This window comes from Astatotilapia calliptera, chromosome 11, assembly GCF_964374335.1.
Source record: "Astatotilapia calliptera chromosome 11, fAstCal68.1, whole genome shotgun sequence".
NCBI lineage: Eukaryota > Metazoa > Chordata > Actinopteri > Cichliformes > Cichlidae > Astatotilapia > Astatotilapia calliptera.
The window spans coordinates 24,375,443-24,390,684 of NC_137432.1; the positions used below are offsets into that span (position 1 = coordinate 24,375,443).

Consider the following 15,242-nt stretch of genomic DNA (forward strand, 5'->3'; position numbering starts at 1 on the left):
GGTGGTTTGGGATTTACTGGTTTCTGGGAACCAAAGCTCATGTGACACTCAGATTGGGCGTTAAAGGAGGACCTCAGCCTGACAAATGGAAACACATGGTGCAGACTGCTGAGACAATCGAGTGCCAACACAAAGATGCTGATCGAGGTGCAAATCTGTTGGAGGTTCAGAAGGACAGATAGCGGGGATGATGAAAACAGGAGAAACAAGGACAGCTACACATGTGGACTACTGCTGAATTGCTGAACCAAGCTGGAGATGCAGCTTAGTTTATTTTAACTCACGTATGTACTTCCAAGTCACATGTCATGACAGACCTTTGAACATTTGTCAAGTTGAAAGACACACTCCCACGTCCAGAAACCAAAGAAGCTAGTATTTAGATGTCAGCGCCATTGAGATTGCGTGTTACCAATATTGCATGAAGCACACTTTAGCTGGAAAGTTTAAACTCTGTAAAGGTCTACATCATCACATTCGCTGCCTTCAAGCTACCTGCTTATTTTTCATCCTTTACATTATACAGCGTTTGCCTTCTTTCTGACTCTGAGAGGACATGCATTAGTGTTTTTAAAAGTGCATTTTTTACAAAGGTGAGACAGAGGGCACAGAGAAAACCAGCCTGAAAACTCCACACTATGTAACAGATATTTAGACAGATATCTGATGAAGGTTTTCACCTGTCACCAGAATGAGGTCTGCAAAAATGCACAGCGATATAAGAGCCAGATTAATTGACCAAGTTAAATGTTCATATAGCCAAATGAACGAAATGTACCCCAACTTGGAAGCCAAACCCTCTGCCCATCATGGCCTAATATTTCCACTGCAACTTTTTCTCCCACCTGGCAGCATCTTACAGCTCAGCAGGTTTAATTACTTAAACAGGACTGGCAGAGGTGATTCTGGCTGACTGGGAGAACCTGAGATTATCAGTTTTGAACAGCGAGAAGCATCAATGAGCCACACTGGATCTAGTTTAGAAAACGAAGTGCTTAAGTGTGCTGCGCTGCTGGTTTTCGTGCACAGGAAACACAGCAGTACTAGAAAAAAACAAAAATCTATCAGCTGGTTGAAATCCAGAGACTGTAAGTGAGACGAAGAGCGAAGGCGAAGCATGTTGGGGTGAAAGAGAGGAGAGAGGGTATGTATTGCATTGCCGGCATGCCTCATGCAATGCCATACAACTAATAAACAACTAGAGTTTTTATCATGTGTTTACAGTCAGGCATGTTTTGCCTTAACCATTGCTGGTCCTTCTTGCTCAGCACCTGACCCCTTTAATCCTCTTTTTTGTCTTCATTTTAGCTTTACTTTGTAGCTCCTGCTACAGAAGTGTAGACCGAGGGGCAGTTGGATACGTTCGCAGGACTGATCGTGCTTATTGGCTCCTCTCCTCGTCTCTTTTGCTTACACTGCCTCTATCTGTCAAGCTGTCATCATCCTCACCCTGTCGACCTTGTTAGGGGCATCCCGCAGGCTCAACCTGGAGTCCATGTAGCCCCAATATGTCAAGGGAGATGATGAGTGTGTCCCTATTGAGCTGACTTGGCCCACCACATGGTGAGAGCCAGTAAGACTTTGTAGCTTCAAGAGTATGCGTAGCAATATTTATATTGGTCAACTTCGTAGAAGCCAAAGAAGAGTCAAGTTTCACCAAAGCTGCTATAAAGGTCACAATGAAAGAAAGCTTTCAACACAATGAGACAAAGGGTCTGGAACAGTGGCCTTCATCTACACGGATAAGACAACTCTGAACGATAGCTTAGGTATGTAATGAACTGTAGTCCACAGATGACAAGTTTATATACAGTAATAAAAAATGTCCACTCCCTGTCTAACTTGTGGTCTTCCAAGCAATTGTGATGCATCTCTTTGTTTCGAAAGAGAACAAACAGCGAGCTGCGTGAGCTGATGACAGAGTGTAAGTACTTTGGGCTTATCGGGGATGAGAAACCATCTTTGGAGCTACATGTTGTTATTTTCTTGAGAGCATTCATGATTAATTCTTACCTGTGTAATCTGTAAATACAGACAAGGTCGATCGCCTTTAACTTCAGGCAATAAATTAAATAAAGGTCATAACATGATCCATTTCTCATATAACTTTAATTAAGTTAATTGTTTTCTACATCTTGCTAGTATTGGGTTGGAACTCCTTTTGCAAGCAGAACTGCCTCAATGAAGACAGTTTGAAATGATCTGAGCTTTGTGACATTCTGTGATGTGGTCATAAAGGCATGGAGATGATCAACAACAACAACAACAACAACAACACTCAGTTAGGCTGTGCTTGCGCTTGGTACTAAGGAACCCACAGTGTACCAAGAAAATATTTCCAACACTATTAATACCATTGATATAAGACAAGAGGGATTCATGCCTTCATGTTGTTTATCATAATCATGATCATTAATATGCAAATTGTCACGATGATTGATCATTCACCATTGATCAATGGCCACGAGAGCATCCTTACCTGAATGATTGAGCATGCGTCAAGACGATTGTCTGTTAATGGGAGGCACCACTTTCTTATGTGCATTGCTCCATCTGCTGGCTGTACCAAGTATTGCAAAAGTCAGATTTGGAGCTCATTCTTGACTGTTAATTTGTGAAATAACTACAAACATATGCCAGGAAATAAATGGCTCATGTTTACAGCCTTCTCATTTGTCACAGGAATACAAGAGGAAATATTAAATTAAAGCTTTTTCTATCTCTTTTATCTTTGTGTGTGCTTTTTCAAGCAAATACAAAGAAAATGAGTTGTTGAGCGTGTCTGTAACTCCTGTGCTCAATCTACCTTTATTCAGAGAAGGATAACTGCTGATGTATGCTGATGAAACAGTGAAACACGGGGAAGTAAAAATATATAAAGATGCACTACTGTGCAAAGGTTCAGGTAGCTTTAGTTCTTATCCATCACATGGAGGCCCCCTGAACTTACTCTGCATCCTAACAGTCATAAAGACCCACCTTTAGATTTGAGAATAATACAGTCCAGTAGACTGTTTACCTTTACAAAGTAAAGTGAGTATAGCGTGTTATCACAGCAATATAATTGGATACTAACCATCAGATATGACGACAAAGGCAGAAGATTTTATCAAATCGAGACATGAAAATAGCGAAAAGCATGAAAAGTGCCAGGGGAAGGAGGACAGGGGGAAGAGGAGAGGGAGGAGGAAGCAGAGGAGGAGAAGGAGGGTGCAGGAGAGGGAAGGAGGGGAAAAGAAGAGAAGACAAAAGATTCATAAAACTAAAGCAGTTGTGGACGACAGCAAAAGTTGTGAGTACAAGTTATGTTTCTTTTTCCACCTGATTTGTACACATTCTGTAGGAATTACACAGAAGAACATCTGCAGACTCAGGATAACTCACAGCCAAAGACATTAACTGGGTGATACATCCTTCTGATTAGATGTAAACACAAGTTAGGAGGAGAATGCCTGACTAGTTAACTAACTTAGTCAAAAAGGCTTTGTAGACGAGTGAAGGGTTGATTGCATGCGAAGTTCAGCAGACATAAAGAGTGAAAAAACTCTCACAAACGAGCCAACAGAGACAAACAAGCAGCTAAAGCAGAAAAATGCAGTGTTTTCAACTGAGTGATTGCAAATGTGTGACTCTGGGATGTATCGCTGCTGAAAGGACAAGATGTGGAAAAAAAAAAACCACCATCGAGTTCAGATTGGCTGGCGATGATTGTACAGTTGGAAAGCGGCGATATGTTCTCTGAAAATAAAGCTGGGAAAGAATGTGAGAGCGTAACAGAGGAGGGGTGGAGGGGTCCTCAAATAGGCCACACACAAAAAACACATTCTTTTGTGAGAACTCACATCTTGGACTCCAAAGTTACTGTGACACATCAGGAGAGGAATGGTGCAGGGCGGGAGATGAGAGAGGGAAGGGGGGGGGGGGGGGGGGGGGGGAGGAGGAAGGAAATCAGGCATCACTTATCTGTTTACAAGGAGTCCAATAAATACTAGAATAAATAAATGTAGGAAAAATGACATCAGAGGCTCTTGTGCGACACTGTGCTACACATCTGTGTTTTCAGCTGATGCAAAACTCTAAGGAAAACATTACCCTGAGCTGAAATGTTGTTAGCATTTATGTAACGGGATTAAAGGAAACATAAACAGTTAAGGAATTAGAAAAAAAAAATCATAGTGAGGATATTGAGCAGTTCCACTCTGTGAAATCATCCCGACTCTTTTCCTCTTCGGTTTCCTGCAGCTCGTAAAGTTCACCCCTTACAAGCTGAAGGAATGGGCAGCCTCCCAGTGGTCCTGCTCCTCTGCAGTTTCCAGGGTAACGTTACCAAACAGGACACACAAATCAACTTGTTTAATTATGGTTGAGTCGCTGTGTGTTTGCTTTTATGCTGCAAACCTCTCCCCTCATGCGGTTTCTGTTCCACAGCACTCACGGTTATAGCCCAAACTCAGCCAACTGGTAAAGCCCTTTTACTTTTGATAATGATGACAGACGTCTGCTACTCTTTGAGTTTTTCTCATTTATTCTTTTTCTTTTCTTTCCTCACTTCTAGAAGCACCTGGGAACGCCATACCAACCGGTGAGTATCTCCACTTTTAGGACTTTTGTGATTTACACAATATCAACATGACATGTGTCTCCGCTGTTATCACTCTGCAGAATGTAGGGAGGAGACGTATCCTTGCACCAGGATGTACTCAGTTCACAAGCCCATCAAGAGATGTATTGGTAGTCTTTGTCTCTACAGGTGATCTGCAAATCCTCTACAACACACTTTTAATTAGTCTTTTTTCCAGAAAAAGGACTTACTTATTTTTAAAAACTGAGCAGTAAAGGTCTTACTTTTTCTTCAGTGTTTTAACGACAGGTGGTGAAAGAAAACAAGGAAATGGTCTTGAGCAACAGTTCTCCAGGCTTTTCTTTGGACATTTTGGCTGTTTTTTCACACATTTTCAGTCCAGTCCTCGCACCTGATCATTTTTAGAGGACTTTTATTTTTTGGTTGTTAAGCCACTTAACGCCGACCCATGAGTCATTCAATCATAAAAAGGCACCTGACTCAAGGGATGAACCACTATTGTGTCTAAACATAACAGACAGCTCAGCAAAGCAGCTTTAAATTGCATCTTTAGTCACTTTGTTACCAGCAGCCTGTCACGAAAACACATAATTTGTTGCCATTTCTGTAATTTAATCTATGCCAAAGATAACATCGTTTGACGGGCATAAAATAGTATTTTTGCACCGACAGGGTGATTCCCAAAGAGGTATTCCCTGAAAATGACAGCTTCATCTTTGCATCAGTACAAGTAGTAAAGAGCTTTGAATGTCCTTCAAGAAGCCTGGAAAACTACTACTGAAGACTACTTAAATGATATGTTAACAGACACAGCTAGAAGTATAAAGTACTACAAATAGCGTCCTTAATTATTAGTACAATATTTGTGTAACAGTATTGAGCTCACAAGACTTTCATTACTGAACACAGTTACCCTGTCAGCCTGTATCAGTATATCCATCCTCATAATGTTCATGTTTTACCCCGGTGCTCTCGCAGCCTCCCTCGTGTTTATGTGATCAACAAAGAGATCTGTGTGAGGACAGTGTGCCGTGAGGATGAGTATCTGAAAGGTGAATTAGTCTTAATGTATACACAGGTGACAAATTAAAGGAAAAGACAACACTGGAGCAGCTTCATTGCTCCTTGGCAGTGATTCTCTAAAACAAATAACCAAAAAAATATAATTTGTTCCCTCAGTTGATGATGCCAAAGAGTGCAGTTTAACAAGTTGGTACATTCATCAGCTTGATTTTGAGGGTAAAAACCAAATAAATCGCCAATAATAATAATAATAATAATATATTTGCTGATGCTGTAACGCTCACTTTTATTTTATTAAAATTAAACTTGGATCTTTTGTTTAATAGATGAAGAATGATAAAAATGACAGCAGGTATGAACCACACCACAGCAGGTCAGAGCCACAGGATCCCTCCACTGCAGGGCTCAGGTTTCGCCTTTCATTTGTCACCTGTCTGTATAAAGGAACAGTGATCTTACAGTCCATGAAAATATGCATACAAATAAATAACCCTTTTTTCCCCTTTCTTTACATTACAGCTGAATTATGCAGAGAGTTGTCTGGGTGGCCCAGACGTATCCAGAGGTCATCCAATAGCAAACGTTGTCGCAATCGTCGTGGCAACCCCCAAACCTGGGCAAACAAAGCCTGATCTTGCCTAGAATGGGCCCGTGACCACCGGGTGACGATGGTGCGACCCATGGGCGTCGTCATCGAAAACAGCCAATAAAAACACCATAAATCCGCTGCGCCACACCTGAGGGTCTCTTTCCTTTTCTTTCACGCGAGCACACACACACACACACACACACACACACACACACACACACACACACACACACGTGTGCTGAGTCATATCTACATATGTTTATGTATTCGTCCTTTTACTGTGTGAGTATTTCATTTCGTCCGTGTGTATTGGACACAGGTCATGTCTTCCATGGTTTACGATCCATTTGAGGTACTGCAGTAATGGGCCTATAGGAGCACTGAGTCACTTAATCGTATAAGAAACAAAGTAAAACAAAGACCCACTCTGTTGTGGATTGTAAGGTACACACTGACCGTTCAGTATTATGTGCACTATTGTAACCAATAAAATATAATGGAAGTTGTTCACGAGATTATTTATTTTTTTACTACTCAATTTAAAGAAGAAGAAAAAAAAACAACAACCACAAAAGAAAGTTATGGCCATTAAGTGTTTTCTTTATAGTTTTCTTTGCATATTCATTTGCACACACACTTACGGTTTGAATAACAGGTAACATCTGGGAGAAATAATTTAGACAATAAACAAACACTGACAAGCATCCTTGGGGCTTTACACTCACACACACTCTGTTCTCTGATCCATTATCACACCACTTTCCACTGCACATCTGTTACAACACATGTGCGTGTGATATCATTTTTTACATAATCCATCTCTGGGTACACAACAATATCACAACAAAACACTGCATCAAACACGGACTATCTTATTTCCACGTTGCATTTGTCTGCATCACAATACCGCTGATAGCTTAACACCTTGATATGGAACTGGAGTTCACATTTAACTCATCTGTACAGCACAACACGCTGTGCTTGAGCACGACCCGATCGCCCTTCTCATAAACACTTACGGAGACAGAAACACAGAGCGATTCACTGACGAGGAGAGAGGCCGTGACCTAAATGACTCACCAGTCACAACTTTAACAGCTGTGCTGAGTGAAGATGACATAACACGGACTAAATCATCTCTGCTTCCCCCCTGAGGCAAAGATAAAAGCACTTGATGCCTCTCCTTCTTTTGCTTACACCCTCTCCCATCCAGCATTCCTGCTTCCAAGTGTCCTGATTTATGGTTAAAACAATGCGCGCGGCTCCCGCGGCCCGTCCCCGGTGGAATATGTGTTTGACAGCTGCAGAACCGCAAGAGCCGAGCAGAGAGTGCTAAAGAGCACGGCCGCTCTGTAAATCAGCTGCGACTTAACAGGAGTCTTTCAAGTAAAATCCTTATGCGGTAAACGTTGCAATAAACTGAAGCTAGCATGAGCCAATCATGGCGTTCACTGCGGATTTCATGAATTACTAACTACACAGACAGATGCGACTGTCAGTCAGTGCATATAATCAGTCCCGCTGCTGGAGACTTGGAGAAACAGGACGTAGACCAACAACAATAATTACAAACCACTTACAATATATGTATATACACATTTAAAATAAATATTCTCTGTACATTTAAGTCATTCATGAACATTTCATTAGATTTCAGTAGATCATTAGATGTTGATGACAAGATTATGCCTCCCTTGATATTCCTATTGTGTATCATTAGCAAATAAAACACTGTAAGAACGGGAAAATTGGCGGAATAAACTGTTACAGGGCGAATCTAGACAAATACAGAGTCCAAGCAGATGGAGTGAATGATGGGGATGCAGAGCCTGCTGAATATGTCAAGTTGGCCCGCAGCTGTAGCTGTAAGCGTAATTAAGACGGTGCTGTGAGGTCAGAACAAAGTAGGAGGAATTCAAGAGAAATAAAACTACGACAGGGGCTTACCCTGCTTGGCAGGGAGAGATACGGGACCCCGTAATCGGGAAAAGAAAGTTGCAAAAAGTGCTGCATAAATTTACAGAGAAAAGGGAGAAAAAAACAGGGGGACTCTCTCCTCACTTCGGGGATGCAGAATCAAAGTCTCCCCACAGGTCAGAGCTGCCTGTCGAGGTGGGGTTGGGTGGAGCCACAGAGTTGGAGTTACTGGAGTCCAGGTCTAGCAAACACCCTGGCAGTTTGAAATCAAAGAAAAAGAGAGACGCACATCTGAAACTTTAATACACGTCATATGTTATAATCTGCAAACAAATTGTCTTTTTGAGGGATTAAAAAAGTTATCTGAATGTCAATACAAGGATTTCTCAAATAATACATCAGCTCTAAGCAATCGATAAAAATATAATTTCACCAGATAACAAAAAATATTGTCCTACAACTTTTACTTACAGTGGTATTCGCACTATTTTCCAGTTTACCCTGGTGGTATCAGTGATGCACACGGTTTCAGTTTTATGCACTGAGCTTTCTAGATCTCGACCTCTGAAACTTCTGCCGCCACCCAAACACAATGGTGGTAAAGTATTGAAAATTTCCACTTGAAACTCAAAACTAGTGAGTCTTTTCCCACATTTACTCTGGACAAACCACACACACCGCGCCACTAACAGGACAATGATTTCAGATAGACAAGCTTTTGGAATGTTTTTCAGTGCTTTAAACACACATTCACCTCTGCTCTATACAGATGGCGGAGGAAATCTTACACAGGCATCTACAAATCTTAATACACGAAACCGAAACCGCGCGCATGATTAGATACCACTAGAAGAGTGTAGAAAACCATGACACAGTTTAGCTCTGTAAACATCTATGCTACAGAAGCTACAGGAAACACTATTTTCTAAATGAAAGATATTTAAAAAAAATATGTGTCATAGTTTTGGATAATAGACCTGCGCAACACTGTACTCACTACATCAACTATGAAGACTGACTTGTGCTTCAATGGAAACAGACAAGCTCAAGGAACTAATCTTCAACACTCTGATTCATTTCTGGAAGCATTTTTTTTTCAGTTTGACTTCTGCTTTAAGCAGGTCAGATCCCCCACTGTAAATGAAAAAGCAGCGCCCAAACTCGAAGCATTAATGGAGTAATAAGGTTCACCTTCATTTGCACTATAAATCAAAAAAAACTGCTTCTGACATAAATTAAAAACTGGGCTCAACCAGCAAACTGCACAGATTCACGACCTTCACATTAACCCCTGAAATACACCTGCCGCTTGTCTGTGAGACTGTGTCTCGAGTGCGGTTTTCTGTTGCCTTTAGCACGGCTTCAAATCACAACAGGAGAGTTTCAGAAAACTGTGCATGTGGTCTATTATTTTGAAAAGTGGCCAGATTTCTATACCTGACTTCCTGCCCTCCTTATTGGCTCTGTGCAGCTTGACAGTCGTTCTATAAAAAAACTGACCCGATGCTATTTTAAGTATCGCAGACCAGAGCTGCTGCGCTGCACCTGGTGGAATTGCAAGCATCATTTTGAGCGTAGTAGTGACACAGCATTAAGTCAAATGTAAGCGATGAAGAAGCCTATGCGGTGTTTAAAAAAAATTCACAACTTGAAACTCTTTAGGACTGTGCACAGATTTGTCATGTTATAAAACTGAAAGTGAACAGCATTTCATTTCAACCGGGATGTTCTACCTTGAGTAGAACTTTTAACCAGCTCCTTAAAGCCCTACTTTTCTACAGAGTAACCGCATCAGTAATTTCCATCCACATATGCTCCTCCTGTCATATGGAGTATAGCCAGCGACTCATGTGACTCATTTGTTTTACTTTTGGGCTGCACATCACCAGCTGCTAGCATCTCCACCTTTGCAGCCTTCTTGAACTCAACGATCTGTTTTTGCCTCGAGTGGTGAAATAAGTTTGTTGCTTCCATTGTGCTGTGTTTGGAGTTCAGTGAAGTAGCTCCCTCTTTTACTAAATCATCATCGGAAGCTGACATGCGACTCTCGCAGTCAGACATGCCTGGGCTTGTTTTCTTATTGTGCATGCTAGGGAATGTAAACACATGGCGCCGCTCTGTCGCTGATATCACGATACGACGCTTTTAAATCACGTAAAAATTTATTCCGGTATCATACTGGACGATATGATATACCGCAGCCCTAGTTCTGAAACCTCCTTTATATCTTTTCTTAACCTCATAACATTGTAAATTGAGGTGAAGATTAAACATGGGGTTGTTGTTGGACTGTTACATACCAGAGTCACTTCCTCCTGCTGATGGTTGTGTGTTATGATTTGTTGATCTGGAAGAAGGGGGTGGAGCCAGTTTGCCCCCAGGGGGAGGCGGAAGGAGCCCAAAGCCGCCTGAACTCTGTGGACGAGACCTGTCCTTCTTTTTCGATTGCTAGATAAGATATAGATGGAAGGAAACAAAATCTGTGCATGAATGAGGGTATATCCAGTATGATTGATGCTTTTTTAAACCTAGCAGTAAATATATGCGATGCAATGCATTTGAGCTTGACAGAGACATATTTGTACAGCTTTGAAAAAGGCCTGAACACCACACTAGTACTATGAAACTCTATGAAAATAAATAATACCCCAATGTTCAGAGTAATGGTCTGTCCTTCTTTGAAGCCCAGGTCCAGCTTTGGAGTGGAGTCTGGAGCCTGAGCCTGCTTGCTAAATTCAGTTTCCTGTTTCACCCACCTGAAGAAAGCAAGGGAGGAAAGCAGTGATACAAAAATGTATCTTAGGAAACACTAAAGGAAAAAAATACACTGACAACTCAATTAGTCATGATTAGAGCTGTGTTCACAGAGCAGCTTCATACTTAAAGTGGTCCTGAAGTGCGACATTGAAGTCGAAGGCATCGCTTCGGTCTCCAAACCCAATGCCTATAAATGCAGTGCGGCCTTTGATAAAAAAACACAAAGACAACAAGTTACAGCAGTAATAACAAACAAAATAAACCCACAGGTTTCTCAGAATGACCTGCACACCGTAGCACAAACTGGCTGAAAATGTGCTGTACAGAAACAGAACTTCTGTAATGATCACTGTCCCTGCATTACTTTAAAAATGAAGACCTTTAAAATAAAAATCAGGACTGAACGAAATTTGAATTATGTAATAAAGTTTTGTCTTTGCGAAACAAATTATGGATACAGCTACTCCACAGTTCAGTAATCTCTAAAACAGACAGTATGTGATTCTATAAAAAATATTTTAAAGGCTTTAAAAAAATACCCAACATTCTTTAATTTAAATTTATTAGACTTTTAAAAAAAACCCACATCAATCCGGATAATGTCCTTGTATCCTGTTCAAACACATTTTTTTTCAATATTTTATGGCTTAGCAATAATTGTTTTACCCACCGTTGTCGTCCATGATGCGCAGCACAAAGTAACGGCTTGAGTCGCTAACTGTTTCCATTGCAACTCCAGGATACTCGTCCACTGGTGCTTGGGCAAAAAGCTCCCCTGAAAAGATATGTGTTCGTTATCAGCTTGGCAAAACAGTCTGAAGGTTTGATGGAAAATGCCACGAGGTAAAGGACAGATGTGAAGGAGAATAATTAAATAAGTGTGGAGCTGGTGAGAATCTGACTGCACTCACAAAAGTCTCTTAAACAATGTGACGATGACATCATTGATGTCGACTGTGTTGAAACTACAGGGCCCTGAAGATGGACTACAAAAAGCTTATTTTAGATACTCACCTATAGCTTTGTATGTTGCAATATGTTTCAGGTGGTTTTAAATAAACAGGAATATATAGCCTATAAAGTCAGTAAAAATCCCGGTCATACTCAGATTAGTTGGTCATCATGTCCTCACTTACTTTAATAAAGGTTTATGTGATTCAGGTCAGATGAATTCATGATAATCTTAAAGGCAGCAATACAACAACGGATATACAGTCCTATGCAAACATCCTGAGTATCCCTCATCATTTCTTTATATTATCAAAATCTGATGGTACTTCTTTGTTTTCATAATTCAATCGATTTGGACAAGTTCACCAACATCATTGGCTGAAATGCAGCCCCAAACCATGGCAGAGTCTTCTACACGTTTTGGAGATGGCTGTTGTACCTCCTCCGTACATACTGATGACTTGAACTGCAAATTTCAGGTCTTTGCTGTAGTTTTTCCTCTTAAGGACAAGGCTTTCTGTTCATCTGCTTTAGACAGTGTCTTACACCTCCCACTTTTTCTTTTTTCCTCTACTCTCATCCAGTTTACTCATTTTTTAAGGATACACTACACACCATGCTGACATAGGCCAAATTTTTGGGAATCACCTTGCTGGTACAAAAAATACTATTTTGTGCTCTCCAACGGTGTTATTTTTGGCATTTACTGTAGATTTAACTAAAGACATGGGAACAAATTATGTGTTTTTGTGACAAAGTGCCTAAAGGTACAAATTAAACTGGGTTCTTTCCTAAGTGTTATGTGTAGACACAACACTGGTTTGTCACTTGAGTCAGGTGTCTTTTTTTATGCTTGAATGAGTCACAGGTCAATGTTAAGCAGCTTAACAAACAAACAGAAAAAAAACATTTCTCTGAAAATGGTCAGGTACAGGGACTGGACCGAAAATGAACCAAAAAGTAGTCAATGTCCATAAAAAACAACAACAACTTTTGCATGGTACTATAACGTATTCAAGCTCAATTACTGTAAACCTTAAACTCACTTTGGTCATTTTAATACAGCTATGAATCTCTTTCACATTGTGTCTTCTCCCCATCACCCCCAGTTGGTCGCAGCAGATGGCTGCTCCTACCTGGGCCTGGTTTCTTCCAGCTAAAAGGGAGTTTTTCCTTCCCACTGTCACCAAATCTTTGCTCAAAATGGGTTAGTTGATTGGTGGGATTTACACTGCATTATTGTAGGTACTTTACCTTATAATATAAAGCACCTTGAGGTGTTTGTTCTTGTGTTTTAGAGTTAGATAAATAAAACTGAATTGAATAATCTTGATTTTCTAAATGATTTACTTCATGATGAAGATTTTATCACAGCAGTTCTGTGTCCACATTTAAAGGCTGCTATTCCAGGTTCAAAACATATCATCAGGTTATGTTAATTCAAATTTACACGATCTGCATCACCTATTTGTTATTCTGATTGTTCTGCAGGACATTACTTGTATCCTATGCTGAAGGAGGTAGTAAATAAACCACCTTTCTTTAGGATTTAAAGAATCAGACCAGAACTTGTAATTGTTGCCATGTTACGTGAATGGAAAACAAAAGGTGTATTTTACAGAAAACAAGGACATTAAGTTTCTAAAAAATGCACTGATGCAGCCTCCAGACTGCTCACTCGGCTGCAGGCTGGGTCACCTTGGAATCGATGAGTAACAGAGGGGCAGGGTGACAAACAGGAGACTATACAGTGAAGTGATTTACAGCAGCGACAGCCCGGTAAACAATGGCGCTGCCCTGTCTGCTCGTCTCTCACCAGAGACTTTGTCTTCCAATTTCACGTAGGCTACTTTGCCCCGGGCCGTCACACGCATGCGTCCCGTCCAGTCAGGAGCATCCAGCTTCCAATCAGCAGCCCTAAGACACGCACACACACACAGAGGTAGATGTTGTGATGTAGGTGAATTGTTGACAGTTTACTCAGACTGATGTTGACAGAGGAGGTGAATAAGCAAGACACAGGAAAGTTACTGTTATGATTTGTCATACTCAGACACACTCATTTTCTACGTGTGCAAAACGTGACTAAGACATTTCACTGAGACATGGGGATGAAATATTACATCATCACCCTTACTCACAATACATATGGTCAGCGGTTAACCAATCCTGTGGCTCATGGGACCTGAGGCACATGCTACTGTTTGGTTGGTGTAATGTCCAGTCAGAAGCAGCTGCAGCAGGTCATGCTGAAGGACCAGCCAATGAAAAATGGGGTAAACAAACCAATATCGACCTCTTTATAACATATGCATTATCTGCACAGTAAAGACATAACAATGGATTGAGGTGACCACATTGGCTATGAGCCAGGACAGCCCATGTTTAACCCCTTGACATGGAGCAACATCAAACAATGTTCAAGCGTCCTTGAGGAGGACTCTAGCCTCTCTGCAGCCTCAGGGATGCTCTTCTGTTTGTACTTAAACGACAAACTAGCGAAATTAGGACGTGTAGCACGCTGTTCTCAGCTGATAGCTGATTTTAAGTGCCAGATCTCTCCTGATGTGTCACAGGATGAAAGCACGAACACAGACAAACCGAGAGGGATGTAGCCGATCCGATACAGTCGTTGTTAAGTGGGCTAACAGGGCCCAGTACAACCCTATGACCTTGTAAATACACACCCAAAAACAACCTGCTCATAAACTACCGCCGCCGCTACGTGAGGCTTCGTGACTAGCGGATGAGCTGGGTAGGTTGGTAGGCAGGTCGCTGAGGCAACGGCTTCTAAAGGCAGCAGCAAGCGAGCGCTGGGTCAGAAACCTCCCCCATCCCTCACCTGATAGCCCGGTTAGATGTTCTCGGTGGGATTCGGTAAACGTTGACTTCAGGTTTGACACAGAGGATCGACTCATATTCGAACTGACCATCAGTCGCCATCTTGACTTTTACTCAGTCGGAGTACGCCGGTGGCGGTGATGGTGACGGTGTGGTGTGTCCGCGCCGCGTTAACGGCTATTTGACCGTAATAGACGGTGTATTTGCGCATAAGCGGGTCCCTCTGCGCCATTGCTACCGACACGTTGCTACATTAAAGGGGTGTTACGCACACATTTTCTACGCTAGATCAAAAGGAACAAATCAAATGATTAATAGCTCTTGGTTGTATTATGGGATTGTTTTCGGTTTAACTTTAAAATTTTGATATTAAGCCTTTGCTGCTTTGATTACGACCTTTGTTTTTCGACTTTATTGCCAGAGTACAGTTTAAATGTGAAAAACTGGAATAGTTTTTAACCATAATCCACGTGGATTATGGTTAAAAACTATTCCAGTACAGTTGTGGGTTATGGTAGCTACTACCTACCGGTAGTTAGCTTATCGGCCCAGAATAATTGGTACTATAAAACTATAACATTA

General features: G+C 41.3%; 2 protein-coding genes across 2 annotated transcripts; one reads left to right on the forward strand and one right to left on the reverse strand.

Moving 5' to 3' along the window:
- Positions 1–3,069: 3,069 nt before the first annotated feature.
- Positions 3,070–6,700, forward strand: mfap5 (microfibril associated protein 5). Its single transcript, XM_080308365.1, has 7 exons — positions 3,070–3,292; positions 4,243–4,317; positions 4,429–4,461; positions 4,556–4,582; positions 4,663–4,750; positions 5,561–5,634; positions 6,125–6,700. The coding sequence occupies exons 1-7, from the start codon at positions 3,085–3,087 to the stop codon at positions 6,235–6,237; spliced, it is 618 nt and encodes a 205-aa protein (XP_080164491.1). The 5' UTR covers positions 3,070–3,084; the 3' UTR covers positions 6,238–6,700.
- A 73-nt stretch (positions 6,701–6,773) lies between these two features.
- On the reverse strand, positions 6,774–14,844 carry LOC113032223 (adaptin ear-binding coat-associated protein 1-like). Its single transcript, XM_026184989.2, has 7 exons — positions 14,662–14,844; positions 13,636–13,736; positions 11,539–11,643; positions 10,992–11,073; positions 10,759–10,867; positions 10,412–10,559; positions 6,774–8,364 (listed from the first exon to the last, which is right to left on the reverse strand). Exons 1-7 carry the CDS (start codon positions 14,760–14,762, stop codon positions 8,252–8,254), a joined length of 759 nt encoding a protein of 252 aa, XP_026040774.1. The 5' UTR covers positions 14,763–14,844; the 3' UTR covers positions 6,774–8,251.
- Between the last annotated feature and the right edge of the window lie 398 nt (positions 14,845–15,242).